Below are 17,320 nucleotides of genomic sequence, written 5' to 3' on the forward strand. Positions count from 1 at the left end.
TAAAAGCCAACTTTTAGTTCATTTAAGCGATTGTTGTAGCATGGCTGAGGTTGAATTGATTTAGTTGAACTGTTGCCAAATGAACAAGACAAGTAATCCACAAACATAAATCTATTCTGGTGCTGCCTCTATGGCAGAGTTGTTAGCTGCATTTGTTCGTTGACTGGCATGTGTTCAGTAACTAGCTCTGGACCTTTTTTTAAAGTTATGCTGTCATATCCTGTCCCTTTCGATTCTGGATGTGATTATTCATCCTGCAGTATTTTTCTGATGAATTTGTACTTGTGTTGAAGTTGTGCTTGTGAAGTGTTGATCTCACCAGACCGTGGTAACTTAGTATCATTTCTGACTATCATCAAACTGAAATGGTTGTTCTCCCCCAACCTCTGTTTGTGGCTAGGTAGGTGTGACAGCGTAGGTAACCATAATCCAACTGCCACAGCTGTGATTTGGCAAGGCCTGAAGTTAGGAAGGCTTAAAACTCTGCTTCCTCAGAGCATTGTGCCAACTTATGAATAATGATTAGCAAATTTCCCTTTCCTTTCCAGCTCCACAACCTTTTGCTTATGGTCCATTTATCTCTAGGATAAAAGTGGTGATAATCTCTGAATTACTACCTGAGCCATGAGCAAATTGACACATGGTCAACAAGATTAGAGCTAATCATGGTTCAGAGATTGTGGGAGAAACACAGGTTCAAATTCATGGGACATTGACACTAGGACTGGGCAAGGAGGGAGCTGTTCTGATGGGGTATGCTTCACCTGAATCATGCTGGGACCTGGGTCTTGGCAAATCACACTTGATTTCCACTGGCCTGGTTGTGTTACAGGGAGAAAAGGCAGGAAAATGGACGTGAGAAACACAGTTGGAGAGGGCTTTAATAAATGGGGTGGAGGCGGGTCAGTTGCTCAGCAGAGGTTATTTAAAGTTTCCAGCCAAGTAGTAATAGGACAAAGTATGGAAAGGGTCAAGCATCTTAACCTCAGGTGCAGCAGATAAGGGGACAACTATGAGAAGGTGGGTAGTCAATGCAGGACTGAGGGTGTTGTATTTAAATGCATGCAGTGTGGGAAACAAGGTAAGAGAGCTTGTAGCGCAGAATAAAATTGGCAGGTACATTGTTGAGTATCACAGACGTGGCTGCAAGGCGATCAGGACTGGGAACTAAATATCCAAGGTGGATGAGGTCCTGAGGTTTACAAGAATAATCCTGGGAACAAAGGACTTGTCACATGGGTCTGTACTTGGAGTTTGGAGGGATGAGAGGAGATCTCACTGACATTCTCCGAATACAGAGAGGCCTGGATAGAGTGGACATAGGGATGTTTTCACTAGTAGGAGAGACTAAGGCCTGAGAGCATGGTCTCATGAAGGGACGATCCTTTTAGAACTGAGATGAGGAATTTCTTCAGTCAGACAGATGAATCTGAAACTCATTGCTGCAGAGCACTGTGGAGGCCAAGTTGGAGTGTATTTAAGACTGAAATACATGGCTTGTTAATTTGTTCAGGGATCAAGAGTGATGGGCAGAATGGGGTTGAGAAACATGTCAGCCATGATCGAATAGCAGAGCAGACTTGATGGCTGAATAGTCTAATTCTGATCTGTGTCCTATCAAAAGGACAGGTAGATGGGTAGAGTAAGTGGGATTACCTTCATTGTGAAAAAATGACATTGAATCGATAGCAAGAAGCAAAATAGAGTTAGAGGGCATGGAATCTGTGTGGTACAATTGAGGAACCACAAAGTGGGAGAAAAGAAGACCCTGATAGGTATTTGTGTACAGTTCCCCCTTGCAGCAGTCAGGATGTGGGGAAGAAAGTAAATCGGGAGATAGGGAAGGCAAGTAAGAAAAGTCCTATCACAATCATGGGGGACTCTATTTGTAGGTGGACTGGGAAAATTTGGTCGTGGATCTCCAGAAAAGGAATTTGTGGAATGTTTGAGATGGGTTTTGTGATTTTTGGAGCAGCTTGTAGTATAGCCCACCAGAGAATAGGCAGTTCTGGATTTGATGTGTAATAAGGCAGACTTGATTAAGGAGCTTAAGGTGAAGGAACCCCAAGGGGGCAGTGGCATGATAGGATTCCTCCCACCATTTGTGAGGGAGAAGCTGGAATCATATGTATTAGTTCGAAGATGTGCAGGTGAGGTAGATGGGCAATTTAGATGACAAATGTGGCTCAGGATGTGCAGTTTAGGTGGCTTAGCCATGGAAATGCAGGGTTACAGGGATAGGGTAAGGGAGGTGGCTATGGATGGGATGTCTTTGAAGGGTCAGTGTGGACTTGACGGGCAAAATTGGCCTACTCTTTTTTTTTATTCATTCAAGGGATGAGGGTGTTGCTGGCTAGTCCAGCACTTATTACCCAGAGGGCAATTGAGTCAACCACATTGCTGTGGGTCTGGAGTCACGTGGGCCAGACCAGGTAAGGATGGCAGATTTCATTCCTTTAAAGGACATTTAGTGAACCAGATGGGTTTTTTCTGACAATGGACAATGGTTTCAAGGTCATCATTAGACTCTTAATTCCAGATTTTTTTTATTGAATTGAAATTCCACCATGGAAAATGGTGGGATTTGAACCTGGGTCCTCAGAATGAGCTGGGTTTCTAGATTAATAGTTTAGTGATAATGCCACCAGGCCATTGCCTCCCTATGATATTACAGTTGAGTAAAAGTAACTACAAAGACATGAGGGAGAAGCTGGTTAGTCTGGAATTTGTTGCCACAAAGCTGTGGAGGCCAAGGCATTGTATTTAAGACACATCCTTCATTAGTGAGGGGATCAGGGGTTATGGGGAGAAGGCAAAAATTGAGAAACACATCAGCCGTGATCAAATGATGGCAGTAGACTCCGATGGGCTGAATGGCCTATTTCTGCTTCTATGACTTGTGCTCCAATGGATTGTATTTACTAAGATTCTGCCACAAAGAGGAACTGAGGCCTGGGGCAGATCAACCATGATCTTACAAGATGGCACCATGGGCTTTAAGGGGCTGAATGGCCTTCATCGTCTACTCCTTAAGCTCTTTGTGAATTTTTCTTCATGTTTTTGTGGGCTGTGTTTTCTTTGCCAATATTTGACTGGGTACTCATTTCTTTAAATGGGAAAGTTTAGTTCCTATACCCCACAGAACGTTATAAGTTTTCAGTGTCATAAAGAAGGATACGGTGGAGAAAGAAACCATTCTGTTCTAAATTGGCTAACCTTTTGCCATATACTCTCTACATCTTTGACCAGAAATATTTAACTCTGTGTTCATGTCACTGCTTCCAGTAATTTCTGGTTTGAATTTCAGATTTTCAGTATGTAGCTTCTTGTATTATGGATGTCCTGTTTACTCTCAATGCCACAATGCTTGCATTGCAACCCATAAAGCACTTGAAGATTTGTCTTCAAGGTCTTCAGTCATTAGAAACCTATTGGATAGGAGGTGCAGAGTTGTCCTTTTTTTAACAAAAAAATAGCTGCAGCAACACATCAGGTCTGGCAATATCTTCACTGCAATGTTTTGATATCTGAATCACACAAAGGATCTTGGTTTAAAGTGGCTGTTCAGGGGCTCTTGTGGCACAGTGGTAGTGTCTCTACCTGAGACCTACAAGGCCTGGGTTCAAACCCTACCTGCTCCAGAGATGAGTCGCAACACTTCTGAGCACTGTTTAAAGGACCTAAAGTGGCTATTCAAGGTGACATCAGAAAGTTAGAAATCTAACCACTCTGATTTGGAGACTGATGTGTTAAGTTGACAAAACCTTTGAGAAAAACATTGGAGTAACAGATTGAAAGGCAGGTCAGTGGAAGCTGTAAGTCAGGTCGCCATTGAGTTAATGACCTCATCCTTCTACGTGGCTTGTTGGATGCTAAACAAATACAGATTCTTTTGGCTTCATGTCCTTATGACTGTGGTTAGCTTGAGCCTTGCCCAAAATAATTGACTCTTACTGCTAGTAAATTAAAGTGAGAATTTCCAAATTATGCTCTGTTCAGTAACTTTGCAACTAATATTTAGCACTTACATTTTAATATAGTCCATGGCTGAGCTTTGGTTTGATTCACAGTGGAGAATATACAATTGAACAACATGGTCGAAGACCTGGTGCAAATATTCTCATTTTTGAAACTAGCGCACAGCAAAGAAATTAGCATGAAAGAATAACAGCGCAGCAGTATTCTCTAAATGATTAATGTCCACAATGGATATGCTATCTCAAGTGAAGTCATCAGTTGCTTGATTTGCTAATTCTGTAGTGGTTGTTTCAAGCAGTCTGCTGGGAATTTTGAAAAACTTTTCTTGCGCCTTGACTAGCTAATGTTGCAAAATGTCTCAAGCCTTTGGAATGAATACCTTTTTACTTTCCACTTCCACTTAATAGAAGATGTTGAAAGTATCACCCTCACTAGAGGGGGATGGTATTAATAGAAATGTTTTTCCTGCCGAAAGGAACTCCGTCGAAAGAGTGATGAAGGTGCAAAGCTTTTGATGGCCTGTATGTGTTTCAACCACAAAGTTAGACAATAGCATATGATTGCTTAAGTGGAAAGCTAAATATTGTCAGAAGAATTGGCAGACACTAATCTGATTTGAGGTATAGGTGTTGTGGACCAGGCTAGACCCCCTCATATATTTTAAGTAGCCTAGACCCAACTCTTTCTTAGGTAGATGTGAAGTGCTGAGTTCCAGATGCAATGCGACTAGTCAAACTACTTGACATTAAGCAAAATGCAAATTATTTAAACATGCTTTTAAAAAAACTAAAGGAATTTAGAATAACAACTCTATTGGAAAGCCTAACAGAATAATAGATACAGTAACTAGTACTAATTAACAGTTACGATATAGTAACATCCCATAAATACACCCCTTGGCAAAAAGGCAAATTCAGGCACTGATTCTCACATGCAGTTCTCTAATCCAGGAGGAAAAAGAACATTTGAGAGAAGATTTCAGAGTAGCAGTTAGGAGGCAATCATTGAAGCTTGCAACTCTGAGACCCCAGAACCTTGTGCTTAAAACTAAACCTAAAATCTTTTTTAAAAGATTTTTTTTATAAGACTAGACAGCCTGGTCTGAGAGCTGGCTACACCCAGGCTGTTTCCATTGTTCCATCTTTTCAAAAAAACACCCGAAGGCGCCTCAAATTGGTTGTTTATCTTAGACAGCTCCCACCTCTGCCTTACAACCTCTCTCTTCAAAAGGAAACCAGGACACTTTAGCCTCTTAAAGTGACCGCATCATCACAAAGGGAATATTGGACACCTAGAGAATAAGGCATTTGATTCTTGTATGTAGTAGGATGTTATATCTAACTTTCTATCTATTATATCTAATTTTCCAGATTGGAATCTTTGCTCTAAAAGGATTTAAAGCAAAATCCCTTGCGTTTGGTGAAATCTCCTAAACTTCGAGTTTACCTTGACTGTATGTGTATCTTCTAGTATGCCCTAAATGTAGGACAATTAGTATGGGTAGCTAGACAGCCACAATAAAGCGTAATTACTTAAAATGGGAAATGTTGATCCACAAGGATTGATGCTGCGACCAGGTCACTGTCTGCATGACTGATTTGGAAATTTGGAGTTGGCAGTATAATTTTTGAAAATTGTTCATCTACATGAAATTGTTTTAATTGACATAAAGGAAGATTGAAAAAGTACAGGAATACTAATTTGGCAGAAAGGGAATGAACTTCAATAGAGTTGAGTGCCCAACCAACAGATCAAACTGAAGTTCTGCAGTTGCGAATGGTGCTGGATACTCAAATAACCAGACCAGGGGGGTTATTAATTTCACCATCTTGCAGTACAGTACAGCTCAGCACAAGCTCAAAAGATGAGGTTGAAGCCTTTTGTAAATATTTTGCACTATATGTGGTTTGGTTGGTTTTTTTTTGTCTTGAGTCTGTCTTGCACTAGCCAGTGTTTGTTTTTCAGTCCATGTATGGTTGAGCTCATGACCCCAAAGCTTTTGCTGTGTTCAAATGAAGTGCTGAAGACCCGTGCTTCAGACATAGCTGTGCTCTTAAGCTGATCAAGTATAGCGGGAACATTGGCGTGGATCTAACAGTACAAAATTGCCCAGTCTGTTTCCAATCATAAATGTTGGAAAATAAACCGATGATCTCCACCACCGTGAAGGACAAAATGCACAGAGGACCCACCAACTGCAGATTACCCTACAAACTACACGCTATCCTGATTTGGAACGACATCATTGTTCCTTCAGTGACTCTGGGTCAGAGTCCTAACAGCGTTATGGATGTCCTGAACGCTGACTTCTGTTCAAGAAGGCCCACTACTTAATGGGGGCTATTAGGGATGGACAAGAAACGGTGCTGTAGCCAACAATGCCCACACCCCATTGTGTGTGTGGTTTTTTCATGCTTGTTTTATTTTTTTGTATCCAGCTAGTACCACTTGGCTGAAAGCCTCACTGTAACTGTAGTCCAAATATGCTAAAAATTGAAATGCTGAAAGCTTATTGGGAGTGGGGGCAGAGAATATCTACTGAAGTGGTAATGATGTAGGTTAATTAAGCCCATTTGAAGTCACAAGCAAACCAAGAACTAGGTAGGTGGTGTGCACAATGCTGCAACTGAGTGTCTATGTTGGAGGAAGTAGATGTTCTTGGGTATGGTGTCAATCAGACAGACTGGTTTGGTTTTGTTTTTCCAGGCTGTTGTGGAGCTGCCGATTGTTGGCGTTGACTCACCAAATAATTGGGCAGTGTTCCATCACACACTCCTGGTTTGTGCCTTGTAGATGGTGGAGCAAAATTGTAGATAAATTTAGAACTGAAAGAAAGTGGCGTGCTTCCAACATCAGCAAATACCTGGGGTTGAGTTTCTGATCATACTTCCACCCTCCCTCAATGATTATTTGCTACTTTGCCTCCATAAACTGGTTCTTAACTGTCTTTGGGAGTTGACTATTGCAATGAGTGCAATTAAAGACTAGAGGTTGATAAAGTGAACATTGTACAGCCACATTTCTGCTGCCTATGGTCTCTAAATCTCTGAGGAAGGGTCACCGGACCTGAAACGTTAACTGTTTTCTCCTCCACAGATGCTGCCAGACCTGCTGAGCTTTTCCAGCAACTTTTTGTTTTTGTCTCTAAATCTCTTGCTGTCCTACTGTCATCACCCCAAATATAGGATACCTACATTTTGACCCCTGATCTCTGAATGCTTCCCTCTCATTCAGACCTATAAACCTCTGATCTCTACTGCAGTTCTGACAAGCTTATTTGCCTCGGGAAACAGTTGACCTTCAGTTGTCTGTCCAACATATTTTACCTCTGGGTTTGTGAACAAGACCATAATCTTCATACTGGGATTTCCATCCACATTGACACATGCCAGTGTGTAAACCTTGTTTAACAAGTCAAACTAGATTTCAGATCAACTTTAACCATTGAAACCTCAATGAATAAAAATGAGCGTTTATTGCCAATGTGGAGAAAGAGAATTGAGTCCAGTGACCAGAGTTCTGAAGTAGTCGCTGGACTTGAAACGTTCTCTCTCCAGAGATGCTGCCAAACCTGACTTCCTCCAGGAATAGCAAGAACTGCCAATGCTGGAGTCCGAGACAACAGTGTGGAGCTGGAGGAACACGGCAGGCCAGCATCAGAGGAGCAAGAATGCTACATTTCGGGTCAGGACCCTTCTTCCAAAAAGGGTCCCTACCCGAAACATCAGCTTTCCTGCTCCTCTGATGCTGCCTGGCCTGCTGTGTTATCCCTTCCTGCAGGAAACTGCTTTTGGTTTCCGTTTATTGGACAACTACAGTTCTGTATTATTTCTTGCCCATCTCTGGTTGCCCTTAAAGGTCACGGTGAGCTAGTTTCTTGAACTACTGCAGTCCATGTCCTGTGGTGCATCCCCAACGCTGTAGGAAGGGACTTCCAGGAGTTTGCCCTGGTGATAATGAAGGACCGATGATATAGTTCCAAGTCAGGATGGTGAGTTGTTTGGAGGCAAAGTTGAAGGTGGTGTAGCTGACCAACAGCTACCCTTGCCCTTCTAGGCAGTTTGGGAGATGATGTCGAAGGAGCTTTGAGTTGCTACAGAGCATCTTGTAGATGGAGTACACTGTTGCCACTGTCAGTGGTGAAGGCACGAATGTTGGCATCCCACCTAAAGCCAATCAACTGGGCCGCTTTGTCCTGGTTGGAGTTGAGCCTATGATGGTGTTGGAGCTACAGTCATTCAGGCAAATGGGGAGTAATGCATCATATTCCTGATTTGTGCCTGATAGACAGTGGACAGGAAATGGGTTCTTCTGAGCACAGATACTGTTTATAAATTGAGTTCTACAGGTTGGGCCATCGCGAAGCCATGACCTTCATTAACATTGCGGTCACATCTTGTTTTGGTTAACAACAAGAATGTTTTAAAGGTTGAGGAAGGAAGCTGGTGTGGGGACCCCTTCTCTTCAAACAGTATCATTGAACCTCTAGTAAATTAGTTGGAACCATCTCAAGGTAAGAGACCTGCACTTATCCTTTCGTTGGTCCATGGAGTGGACCTAACGTTACAAGAACCAGTCAATGGGTTGTGATAGTTGAGATACCAACTGAACTGCTGAAGTGAGGGATCCAAGATACAGCTTGCAAGCTTCTGAGACTGGAGCTCAGCCAAGATGCTGCTGAAGACTGGCATTCTGACTGTTGAGTAAGCGAGTTTGTTTGGTTTGCATCTCCTAGCCTTCGAGCGATCAGCTCGGAACGTAGTCCCTGCCAGTCGTGCAGGCAGCAGGGACTGATGAGTGAAATTCACTTTGACGTGCTATTTTCCTAGCCCTGAATGTTACTGACTGTACAATAAAAGCAACATGTCTAAGTTTTTTTTGGGTACTTTTGTGTACTTGGCGAAAACAAATCTGGAAAATGGAAGAGCCGACTCATGCGAGCTCCTGGACAGACTGTCTGCAGAAGACTGCCCACTGCTCCTATCATAGGGGTAAAGTCATTGTCTTCCTCTTTGAATTCAGCAGGATGCTCAAATCTCTTGCCTTGAAAGCTGAGTTGCTGCCTTAGTCTATAAATGTGGAATGCCTATAGTACTGTAGGAAGGGAGTTTGAGAAGCCTTCACTTTTTTTGGTCAAGTTTTGGTTCAGTTCGCCAAATAATGAATGGCCACTGAGCAAACTGATGTTTGTCCAGTGCTTTAAAAATAATGTTAGTTCACTTCAGGAAATGTTAAAAGCAATTGCGTAAACTCACTAATCTTGGCTTTAGTGTCTCTGTTTGGATCCTTCTGTTCCAGGAAGTCTTGGGAAATTTAGCTGCTGAGACCTTAACCATTTACAAGGCTCTTAAACTGGCTTAGTTCATTTCTTTCACTTATGTCAATCAATAGAATAATCCGTAGATGGGATGCAAAGCTGTAGCTTTGTATTCCTCCCTCTGTTCAATCACCCTAGATCTTTATATAGTATTAACTGCCTATACTGCACACAAAACAAAACTTTTCACTGTATTTAGGTACATGTAACAACAACAATAAATCAAATCAAACGAAATACAGGTATTTCTGCTATAAAATGTGTTTTTGTTAATGTGAACTGGCTGTAACACGATTTGAATAGTGGACGTTGTTTGGATAACAAACTTTCTACGGTAAAGCATAGCATTTTTTACAATAGCGATTTCCCTATAGCACAAGATCACACCAAGAACCCGACTATTGCGTTATAGAAGTACCTGTAATGATTCTGTACTGACTTCTCCAGTTGAAGGAGGAAAAGAAACAAGATGCAAAAATTGGCAAGTGATTTGGCCTGACAAAGATATGAACTGGAGTTGATTCACTAGCTGTTTAGTATAATTTCCAGGGTAAATCAGTTGAAGCCTTTCTGCTCCTCTGATGCTGCTTGGCCTGCTGTTCATCCAGCTCTGCACCTTGGGGTATCTCAGATTCTCCAGCATCAGCAGTTCCTGCTATCTCTGAAGCCTGCTTGTACCTGGATGAGGGTGCTGGTGACCTGTGGTTTCGTCACTATAATTTGCCCACCAGAACCATCTGAGACAGTTTTGGATAAATTCACTGCCACCAATTGTTCTTATTGGTCTGCATTATTGATCCCACGTAGGGAAGAATGCCCACATCTTTGGTTAAGAGACCTAATCTTGTTTTTTAAAAAAAAAAAAAAAATCTTGTTTGTTACATCGGCATTTGTATAACTCGCTATAAAGTACTGTTGAGAAACTTGGGCTCACTTGAGAGAGTACGCATTACAGTTAGCTACATGAAAGCTCAGCCTGAACCTGGTACTGTCAACTGGGAGTTACTCCTCCCAGGGAGTGTCCTAATCATCAGTCTACCCAGGTATAATCTCATGTCAGAAGCCCTTTTTTTTTTGGATATTAGCTTATGTAATATAATCATTCTAAAATCTCGTGAAAAACTACACTTTTGTGCAAGTCTGTGTACTTGACGCAGTGTGAATGGGAAAGATTGCACATTCTCTCTAATCCCAGCCATATCTGTGGAGAGTGTATTCACTTTTTTTTTTCTCAGGTAGGTGACCTGGGACATGCCTTAATTGGATCAGTGGTAAATATCTCTCTGCAGATGCAGTGTCTCATTTTTGGTTATTTCTGATTTCTGGCGTAGTGTTTTTGTTCAGTCTCTGGGTTATCTATTCTTTGGAGAAAGCCAGTGGATTAGGGAGGTAGAAGAATAATTGTGTATAGGCAGAAGAAGGCAAGAGGTTGCACAAATTGTAATTTCACTTCCTGAAACTGCATGAAAAACACTTTTAACTCCAAGCTTCTGATTTTTAAGTAAATGTAGCTTTGACAGATACAGGACTTCAGACCTCCGACTAACAATTATTGTGCCTACAGATTAAACGCTGACTTTAATCTTCAGGTTTTGCAGTCTACCTGAGGGCTAGATCATAGTCAGGAGAACACAGTGGCCAGTTGATTTAGATTTCAGCTTGCAGAAAGCTGGAAACCGTTTAATGCCCAAAACTAATTGGCATGTAACTTGCATTTTAAATTTCTAGCATGAAAGTTACCTGACTCTCGTTTCCTCTCCTTGCTTTTTTTTTTCCAGCCAGTTGGCTTTGTTACATTTGACAGCAGAGCGGGAGCAGAAGCAGCGAAGAATGCATTAAACGTGAGTACTAAACAGCTTGAAGCTTCATCCTATCAATGGATTCATTCACAAGTCAAGAAGGAAAGGACCATATGTATTTTCTTCATGCTTTCCATTTTTGGAGTACTGCTGGCAACCAAATTAACTTGCCTAACTTCCCACAAGAAGTAATATTGTAACTTCTCAGTGTCACTGGAATGCCTTGAGGTTTTTCAAATCTCTTGCCATAAGATGTAGGTGTAGAAGCAGGCCAGTCAGCCCATCTTGTTTCTCCTTTCTCTTGTTCCCATCCTTGCTCTTTATAAAATGCACCATCTCTTTTTCTAAATCAACCTGTTCAGAGATTGAGAAGCCAGAAATGATCATACACATTGGTAGGAATGCCATTTTTAGGGGAAAGATTAAAGTGGTACAGAGTGAACTTAAGAGGTTAGGTGAAATTTTAAAAAAAAAAAAAAACCCTTTAAAAGTAGTAATTTCTGGTTTACTCCCAATGCCAGACTCAAATGACAGGAGGAACAAAAGGTTAAAGGAAATAAATCAATGGCTGAAGAGCTGGTATATTGTTCAGGGATTCAGGTTTTTTGGACAAATTGGAATATTTTTTGGGAAAGAAGAGACCTGTTCAAAAAGAATGGGTCTATCCTAAACTGGAAAGGGACCAATATCTTACCAGGGAGATTTGATCATTCTATTAAAGGAGACTTTTTAAAGAGACAGTGAGTGGAGGAATTCTAAGCAGCACTGTAAATGGAATGATTGATGGGGTAGGCTCTGAATGTGAGGAGATCATGTCAATTAGAAAAGAAAGATGACAGTTGGAGTATGTAGTAACTCTGAAGAACTAAATTGCATTTGTTTCAATGCAAGGTGTGTTACAAGTAAGGTTGATGAGCTCGGCATGTTTAAAAATATGGGATTGGTACATCACGGCTATGGCAAACTTGGCTGAGAGATGTTTGAGACTAGCAACTCAATGTTGCTGGTTATAGATGCTAACGGAAAATATAGAAAAGGAGGCGAGGGGGGTGGGGGTCGGGGGGTGGTGTTTTTGATTAAGGAATACATTGCAGCTGTAATGAGGGAAGATTTCTGAAAAATCTAGTGAAAATATATGGGTAGAAATTACAAATAAGAAAAAGATCACTTTGGGATTGTGCTATAGGCCCCCCAATGGTGAGAAATTGAAAAGCGAATGTGTAGGGAGATCTGATTATGTAAGCATAATAAAGTTGTAATAATGGGCGACTTTAATTTTCCAAACGTTGACTGGGTCTACTATAGTGTTAAAGGTTTAGATGGTGAAGAATTTGAAAAATATGCTCCATTTTCTTTATCAATATGTGGATGCTCCTACTAGAAAAGGAGCAAAATCCTCATTTGGGCAATAAGGTAGGGCAGGTGACTGAAAAGTGTGGGAACACTTTGGGTCTAGCAGCCGTAATTCTATCAGTTTCAAAATGGTTATGGAAAAGGATAAGCCTTCTATAAAAGTTAAAGTTCTTAATTAGAATGAGGCAAATTTAATGGCGAGACACCTTTCAAAAGTTGATGGGAGTAGACCTTTAGCAGGTCAAGGGTGTCTAACAAGTGGGAGGCGTCCAAGAGTGTGATGACGAGAGTTCGGAGACATATTGTTCCTGTTAGTGAAGGGTAAGGCTGGTAAGATTAAGGAACAATTGATGAATAATGATATTGAGGTTCTAGTCAAGAATAATTTTTTTATAGATATTGACAGTTTGGTTCAATTGAATCTCTTAAGAATACCCTTACACTCTTTCCTAAATTTATTAGGAGAAATCAGGAAGGAATAGAGGGTGGGGCAGCATTGGCAGATAAGGTAAGGATAATCCAAATAGATTCTACAAATATGTTAAGGGCAAGAAGGTAACCAGAGAGGGTGTTGGGCTTCTTAAAGATCAAGGAGTTGTCTTTGTTGAACCCCAGGAGATAGATACGAAATGAATATTTCATGTCACTTTTTACTGTGGAGAAAGAAATCATTGAGAATGCAGAGAAATAAACATTGTTTTAAAAATAGTTCACATTAAAGAAGAGGAAGTATGAGGTCTTAAAATATGAAGGTGTACAAATCTCTGGGACCTGATCTAATGTATCCTGGAATGTTGTGCGAAGCAAGGCAGGAGTGAGACCCCTTGCAAAAATATTTGCATCTGTAACTATGACTGGAGGGTGGCTAATGTACCTTTTTTAAGGTTGTAAGGAGAAATTGGGGAACTGTAGACCTGAGAGTCTGACCTCAGTTGTGCGTAAATTAAGAGATAAAAGATAGGAGTTATGAACATTTTGGAGATGCAAAAATTGATTAGGGCTAGTCAACATGGTTTTATGTGAGGAAAATAGTGTCTCACTCGATTGAGTTTTTTTAAGTAAGTTACCAAAAAGATTGGCAGAGCAGTAGCAATTGTTTATTTGGATTTTAGTAAAGCCTTTGGCAAGGCATGGTAGACTAATTAGTAAAGTTAAGTCACTTGGAATTCAGGGTGAGCTTGCCAACTGGATACATAATTGGCTTAACGACAGGAGACAGTGTAATGGTGGAGGGTTGCTTTTCCGACTGGAGGCCTGTGACCAGCGGTGTTCCACAGGTATTGGTTCTGGGTCCTCTGCCTTTTCATATAAAGGATTTGGATGAGAATATAGAAGGTATGATTAGTAAGCTAATGGATGACACCGAAATTGGCATTGTAAACAATGAAGACGGTTTTTAAGATTAGAGGGATCTTGAGCAAATAGGCCAATGGGCTAAAAAATGGCAGATGGAGTTCAGTCTGGATAAATGTAAGGTATTGCGTTTTGGTGAAACAAATAAAGGTCAGGCTTATACAATTAATGGTAGGGCATTGGGTAGTATTGTAGAACAAGAGACCTCGGGGCGCAGGTACATAATTCTTTTTTGAAGTTTCCGTCACACACAGACAGGGTAGTTAAAAGGTGTTTGGCACACTTGCCTTCAATGCTCAGTCCTTTGAGTATAGGAATTGGGATGTTATGTTGAAGTTGCACAGGACATTGGCGAGGTCTCTTCCGGAATACTGTCCAGTTCCGGTTGCCCAGTTATGGGCAACATATTATCAAGCTGGAGTGGGTTCAGAAGAGATTTACCAGGATGTTCCCAGGAATGAAAGGTTTGAGTTCTCAAAGCCTGGATAGGCTGGGACTCTTTCACTGGAGCATAGGACAGTGAAAGGTGACCTGATAGAAATTTCTAAAATAATGAGGGGTATAGGTAGAGTTGATGGTAGATGCCCTTTCCACAAAATGGGGAATTTCAAGACCGGGGGCACGTTTTTAAGGTGACTGGAGAGAGATTTTTTTTTTTTAAAAAAAAAAAAAGACGTGAGACATGTTTTTTTTTTACACTGGGTTTTTCGTGTGTGGAATGAACTTCCTGAGGAAGTGGTGGATGTGGGTACAATTACAATGTTTAAAATCAATTTGGATGGATGTATGAATAGGAAAGGTTTGGAGGGATATGGGCCAGGAGCAGGCCTGTGGTTTAGTTTGGGATTGTTTGGTATGGACTAGTTGGACCAAAAAGTTTGTTTCTGTGCTGTATTACTGACTGTAACTCTCATGACAGCTTTGGAGGAGGTGGGATTTGAACCCTGGCTTTGAACATAACTGTACAATTCCTTAGGAGGTTGATAGTAATGGATTGTGTACAGTGTCCATGAGAATTGGGTGCGGGAGTAGGCAGTTCAGCCCATTGAACCTGCTCTGCTACTTAACATGATGGCTAATCTTATCCTGGTCTTAACTCTACTCTCCTGCCTGCTCCCCATTGCCTTTTGTCCCTTTGGCTGATTTTGCACTAACGTTCCTCGGTTTCTTTATGATCCAGACTGCCTGGTGTGAATCTAATTACCGTCACCCTGAGACTTGGTGTAGCCTCCTGAGGATCCAGCAGGTGTTGAACTGAGCAGATTGTCATGTTCAGCTCCTGCCTGCGTTAGTCTTTGACTAAGCCTGATGTATGGGCAAAGGAAGTGGAATAATTTCCTCCAGGCCCTGTTAGCTCCTTGCCAGGATCTGGGTGGCAAATAAATTACAGTGCAAACTGTTGCTGAATTTCCCTGTAACAATCTCCCTGGTAAGCTGGACAACATCATCTACCGTGTTGAAATTGTAACTGTGTTCGAACTAGAAATAACCAATTAGTGTGAGAATCTTCAAATGGGAAGATCATACTGCACGAGAGGCTATTGGGCCCATCCTGTATGTGATGACCTTTAGTTTTGAAAAGTTCTCCAATTAGTTTCGCTCCAATCCTTTTTTTTTCAAAGCTTAAATCCCAACAAGTATTTATCCAATTTCCTTTTATTGAATCTGTTTCATATCCTTTTTGGGCCATGTGCTCCGGTGCAGATCGTAACTGCGGCATATGTCGTCTTTTTCTCTCTAGTTTGGTCACTTATGATTCTTTTAAATTTGTAACATCTGGGCTGTAATCCAATGCACTGAAAACAGTTGTACTCTTTTATTATCTAAATTCTCTAACTTTTTTGAACCTCTATCAAATCTACCATGGTAACATTCTAAGGAGAACAATCCAGCTTCAATAACTTTTTTTTGGCATTGATGGAAACTTTTCATATTTGGTACTATTTTCTAGCAAATCTCTCATGCACCTTCTCCCAGTTTCTGAAATTCTTCCCTTCAATCTGATGCCCAAAGCAGGCTGCAACAATCTACCTGAAACTTCACGGGAATTTTGTAAGCAGTTTGTTTGTTTGACTTCTAATGTTCTTTTATTTCAACCTGTAGTTGACATTCATTCTCGACTGCAAAAAGAAAGTAAGAAATAGGAGCAGGAGTTGGCCATCTGGCCCATCGAGCCTGCTCCACCATTCAGTAAGATCGTGGCTGATCTTTTCATGGACTCGGCTCCACATACCTGCCCGCTCACCGTAACACTTAATTCCTTTTACTGTTCACAAATCTATCTATCTTGCCTTAATATTAAAATGAGGTAGCCTCACCTGCTTCACTGGGCCTGGAGTTCCACAGATTCACAACCCTTTGGGTGAAGAATTTCCTCCAACTTGGTTCTGAATCTGCTCCCCCCCTTATTTTGAGGCTGTGTCCCCTAGTTCTAGTTTCACCTGCCAGCGGAAACAACCAGCCTCCTTTTTATCTTGTCTATTTTTGTGTTATAATAATTTGAGTTTCTAATAAGATTTCTCCCCCACCCCTTCTTCTAAATTCCAAAGAGTATAGTCCCAGTCCACTCCATCTCGCCTCTTAAGACAGCCTTCAACTCTGGAATCCACCTAGTGAACCTCCTCTGCACCCCCTCCAGCTCTTATTCTTAAAGACCTGGGAGGATTCTTATTGTAGCATTCATTGATCTTACTCCCACGTTCCATATTGAAGCCCCTGCCCTCCTGGATCCTAGAGTATGCTGATATCACTTGGGCATACTCAATCTCCTCGTGATAGGCAGCACATCTGTGCAGTTTACTTTCTGGCCCAGAGATACCTCCCGGTTCCCCTTGAATCAATTGTTGGACCAGTCCCTCTTCAGAAATGGGACAACATTGTCATAGTTCGACTTCTGAGCTGGCTTTCTGCTCCCTCCCGCTCCCAATCATCCCCGAAGGAATGAGTAATGCATTGATTTTTGATCTTGTTACTGTGGCGGGACATTGATTATGAGCATGTCCAGTTCCGTTTGTGTCTGATGTTAATATCTTGGAATGTTTTGCTGTTTTACATAAATGGCCAGTTCAGGTTTTTAATGAAGGAAGTTATCTTGATGGATATGGTCAGTAATTCCCACCTACTATATAATATTGGCCCACCCAAAAACATTTTAAGCACAAAGCGCTATAGTATCAAGAAACCTAATTGTGACTGACCCCGAATATCAGTAGCATCTAGTCTCGATCCTTGGCCTGGTATGCTTGCCATTTCTTCTTTAGACATTTTATAGAAATCAAAATTGAGTTTAACATGAGGACATGACATCTGCAATCCATTACAGCCCTCACCCTGGCCGTGCCTTCTTTGTCTTTTTGACCCTGCTCTCGGCAGATCCATTTTCTCCCCAATTCATGTCCTATCACTTGTACCTATTTTACATCTCTATCACTCCTTTGCTACTATTAGCACTCCCTTTGTCTGTAGTTCTAGGTACCCTCCAACTTTCATTTGCCCAGCCCTTTCCAGAGAAGAGTCTATT

General features: G+C 41.3%; 1 protein-coding gene across 3 annotated transcripts in view; it reads left to right on the plus strand.

Annotated features, from left to right (window-relative positions):
* LOC109916829 (RNA binding protein, mRNA processing factor 2) overlaps window positions 1-17,320 on the plus strand; it is a 69,718-nt gene that overhangs the window by 21,226 nt on the left and 31,172 nt on the right. For all 3 annotated transcript variants that reach the window (XM_048617114.1, XM_048617116.1, XM_048617115.1), the window contains exon 3: window positions 11,074-11,136. In XM_048617114.1, coding sequence (XP_048473071.1) covers window positions 11,074-11,136 — 63 coding nt within the window. The remainder of the gene's footprint in view (window positions 1-11,073; window positions 11,137-17,320) is intronic.

Source organism: Rhincodon typus, chromosome 36, assembly GCF_021869965.1.
Source record: "Rhincodon typus isolate 14 chromosome 36, sRhiTyp1.1, whole genome shotgun sequence".
NCBI classification, from domain to species: Eukaryota; Metazoa; Chordata; class Chondrichthyes; order Orectolobiformes; family Rhincodontidae; genus Rhincodon; species Rhincodon typus.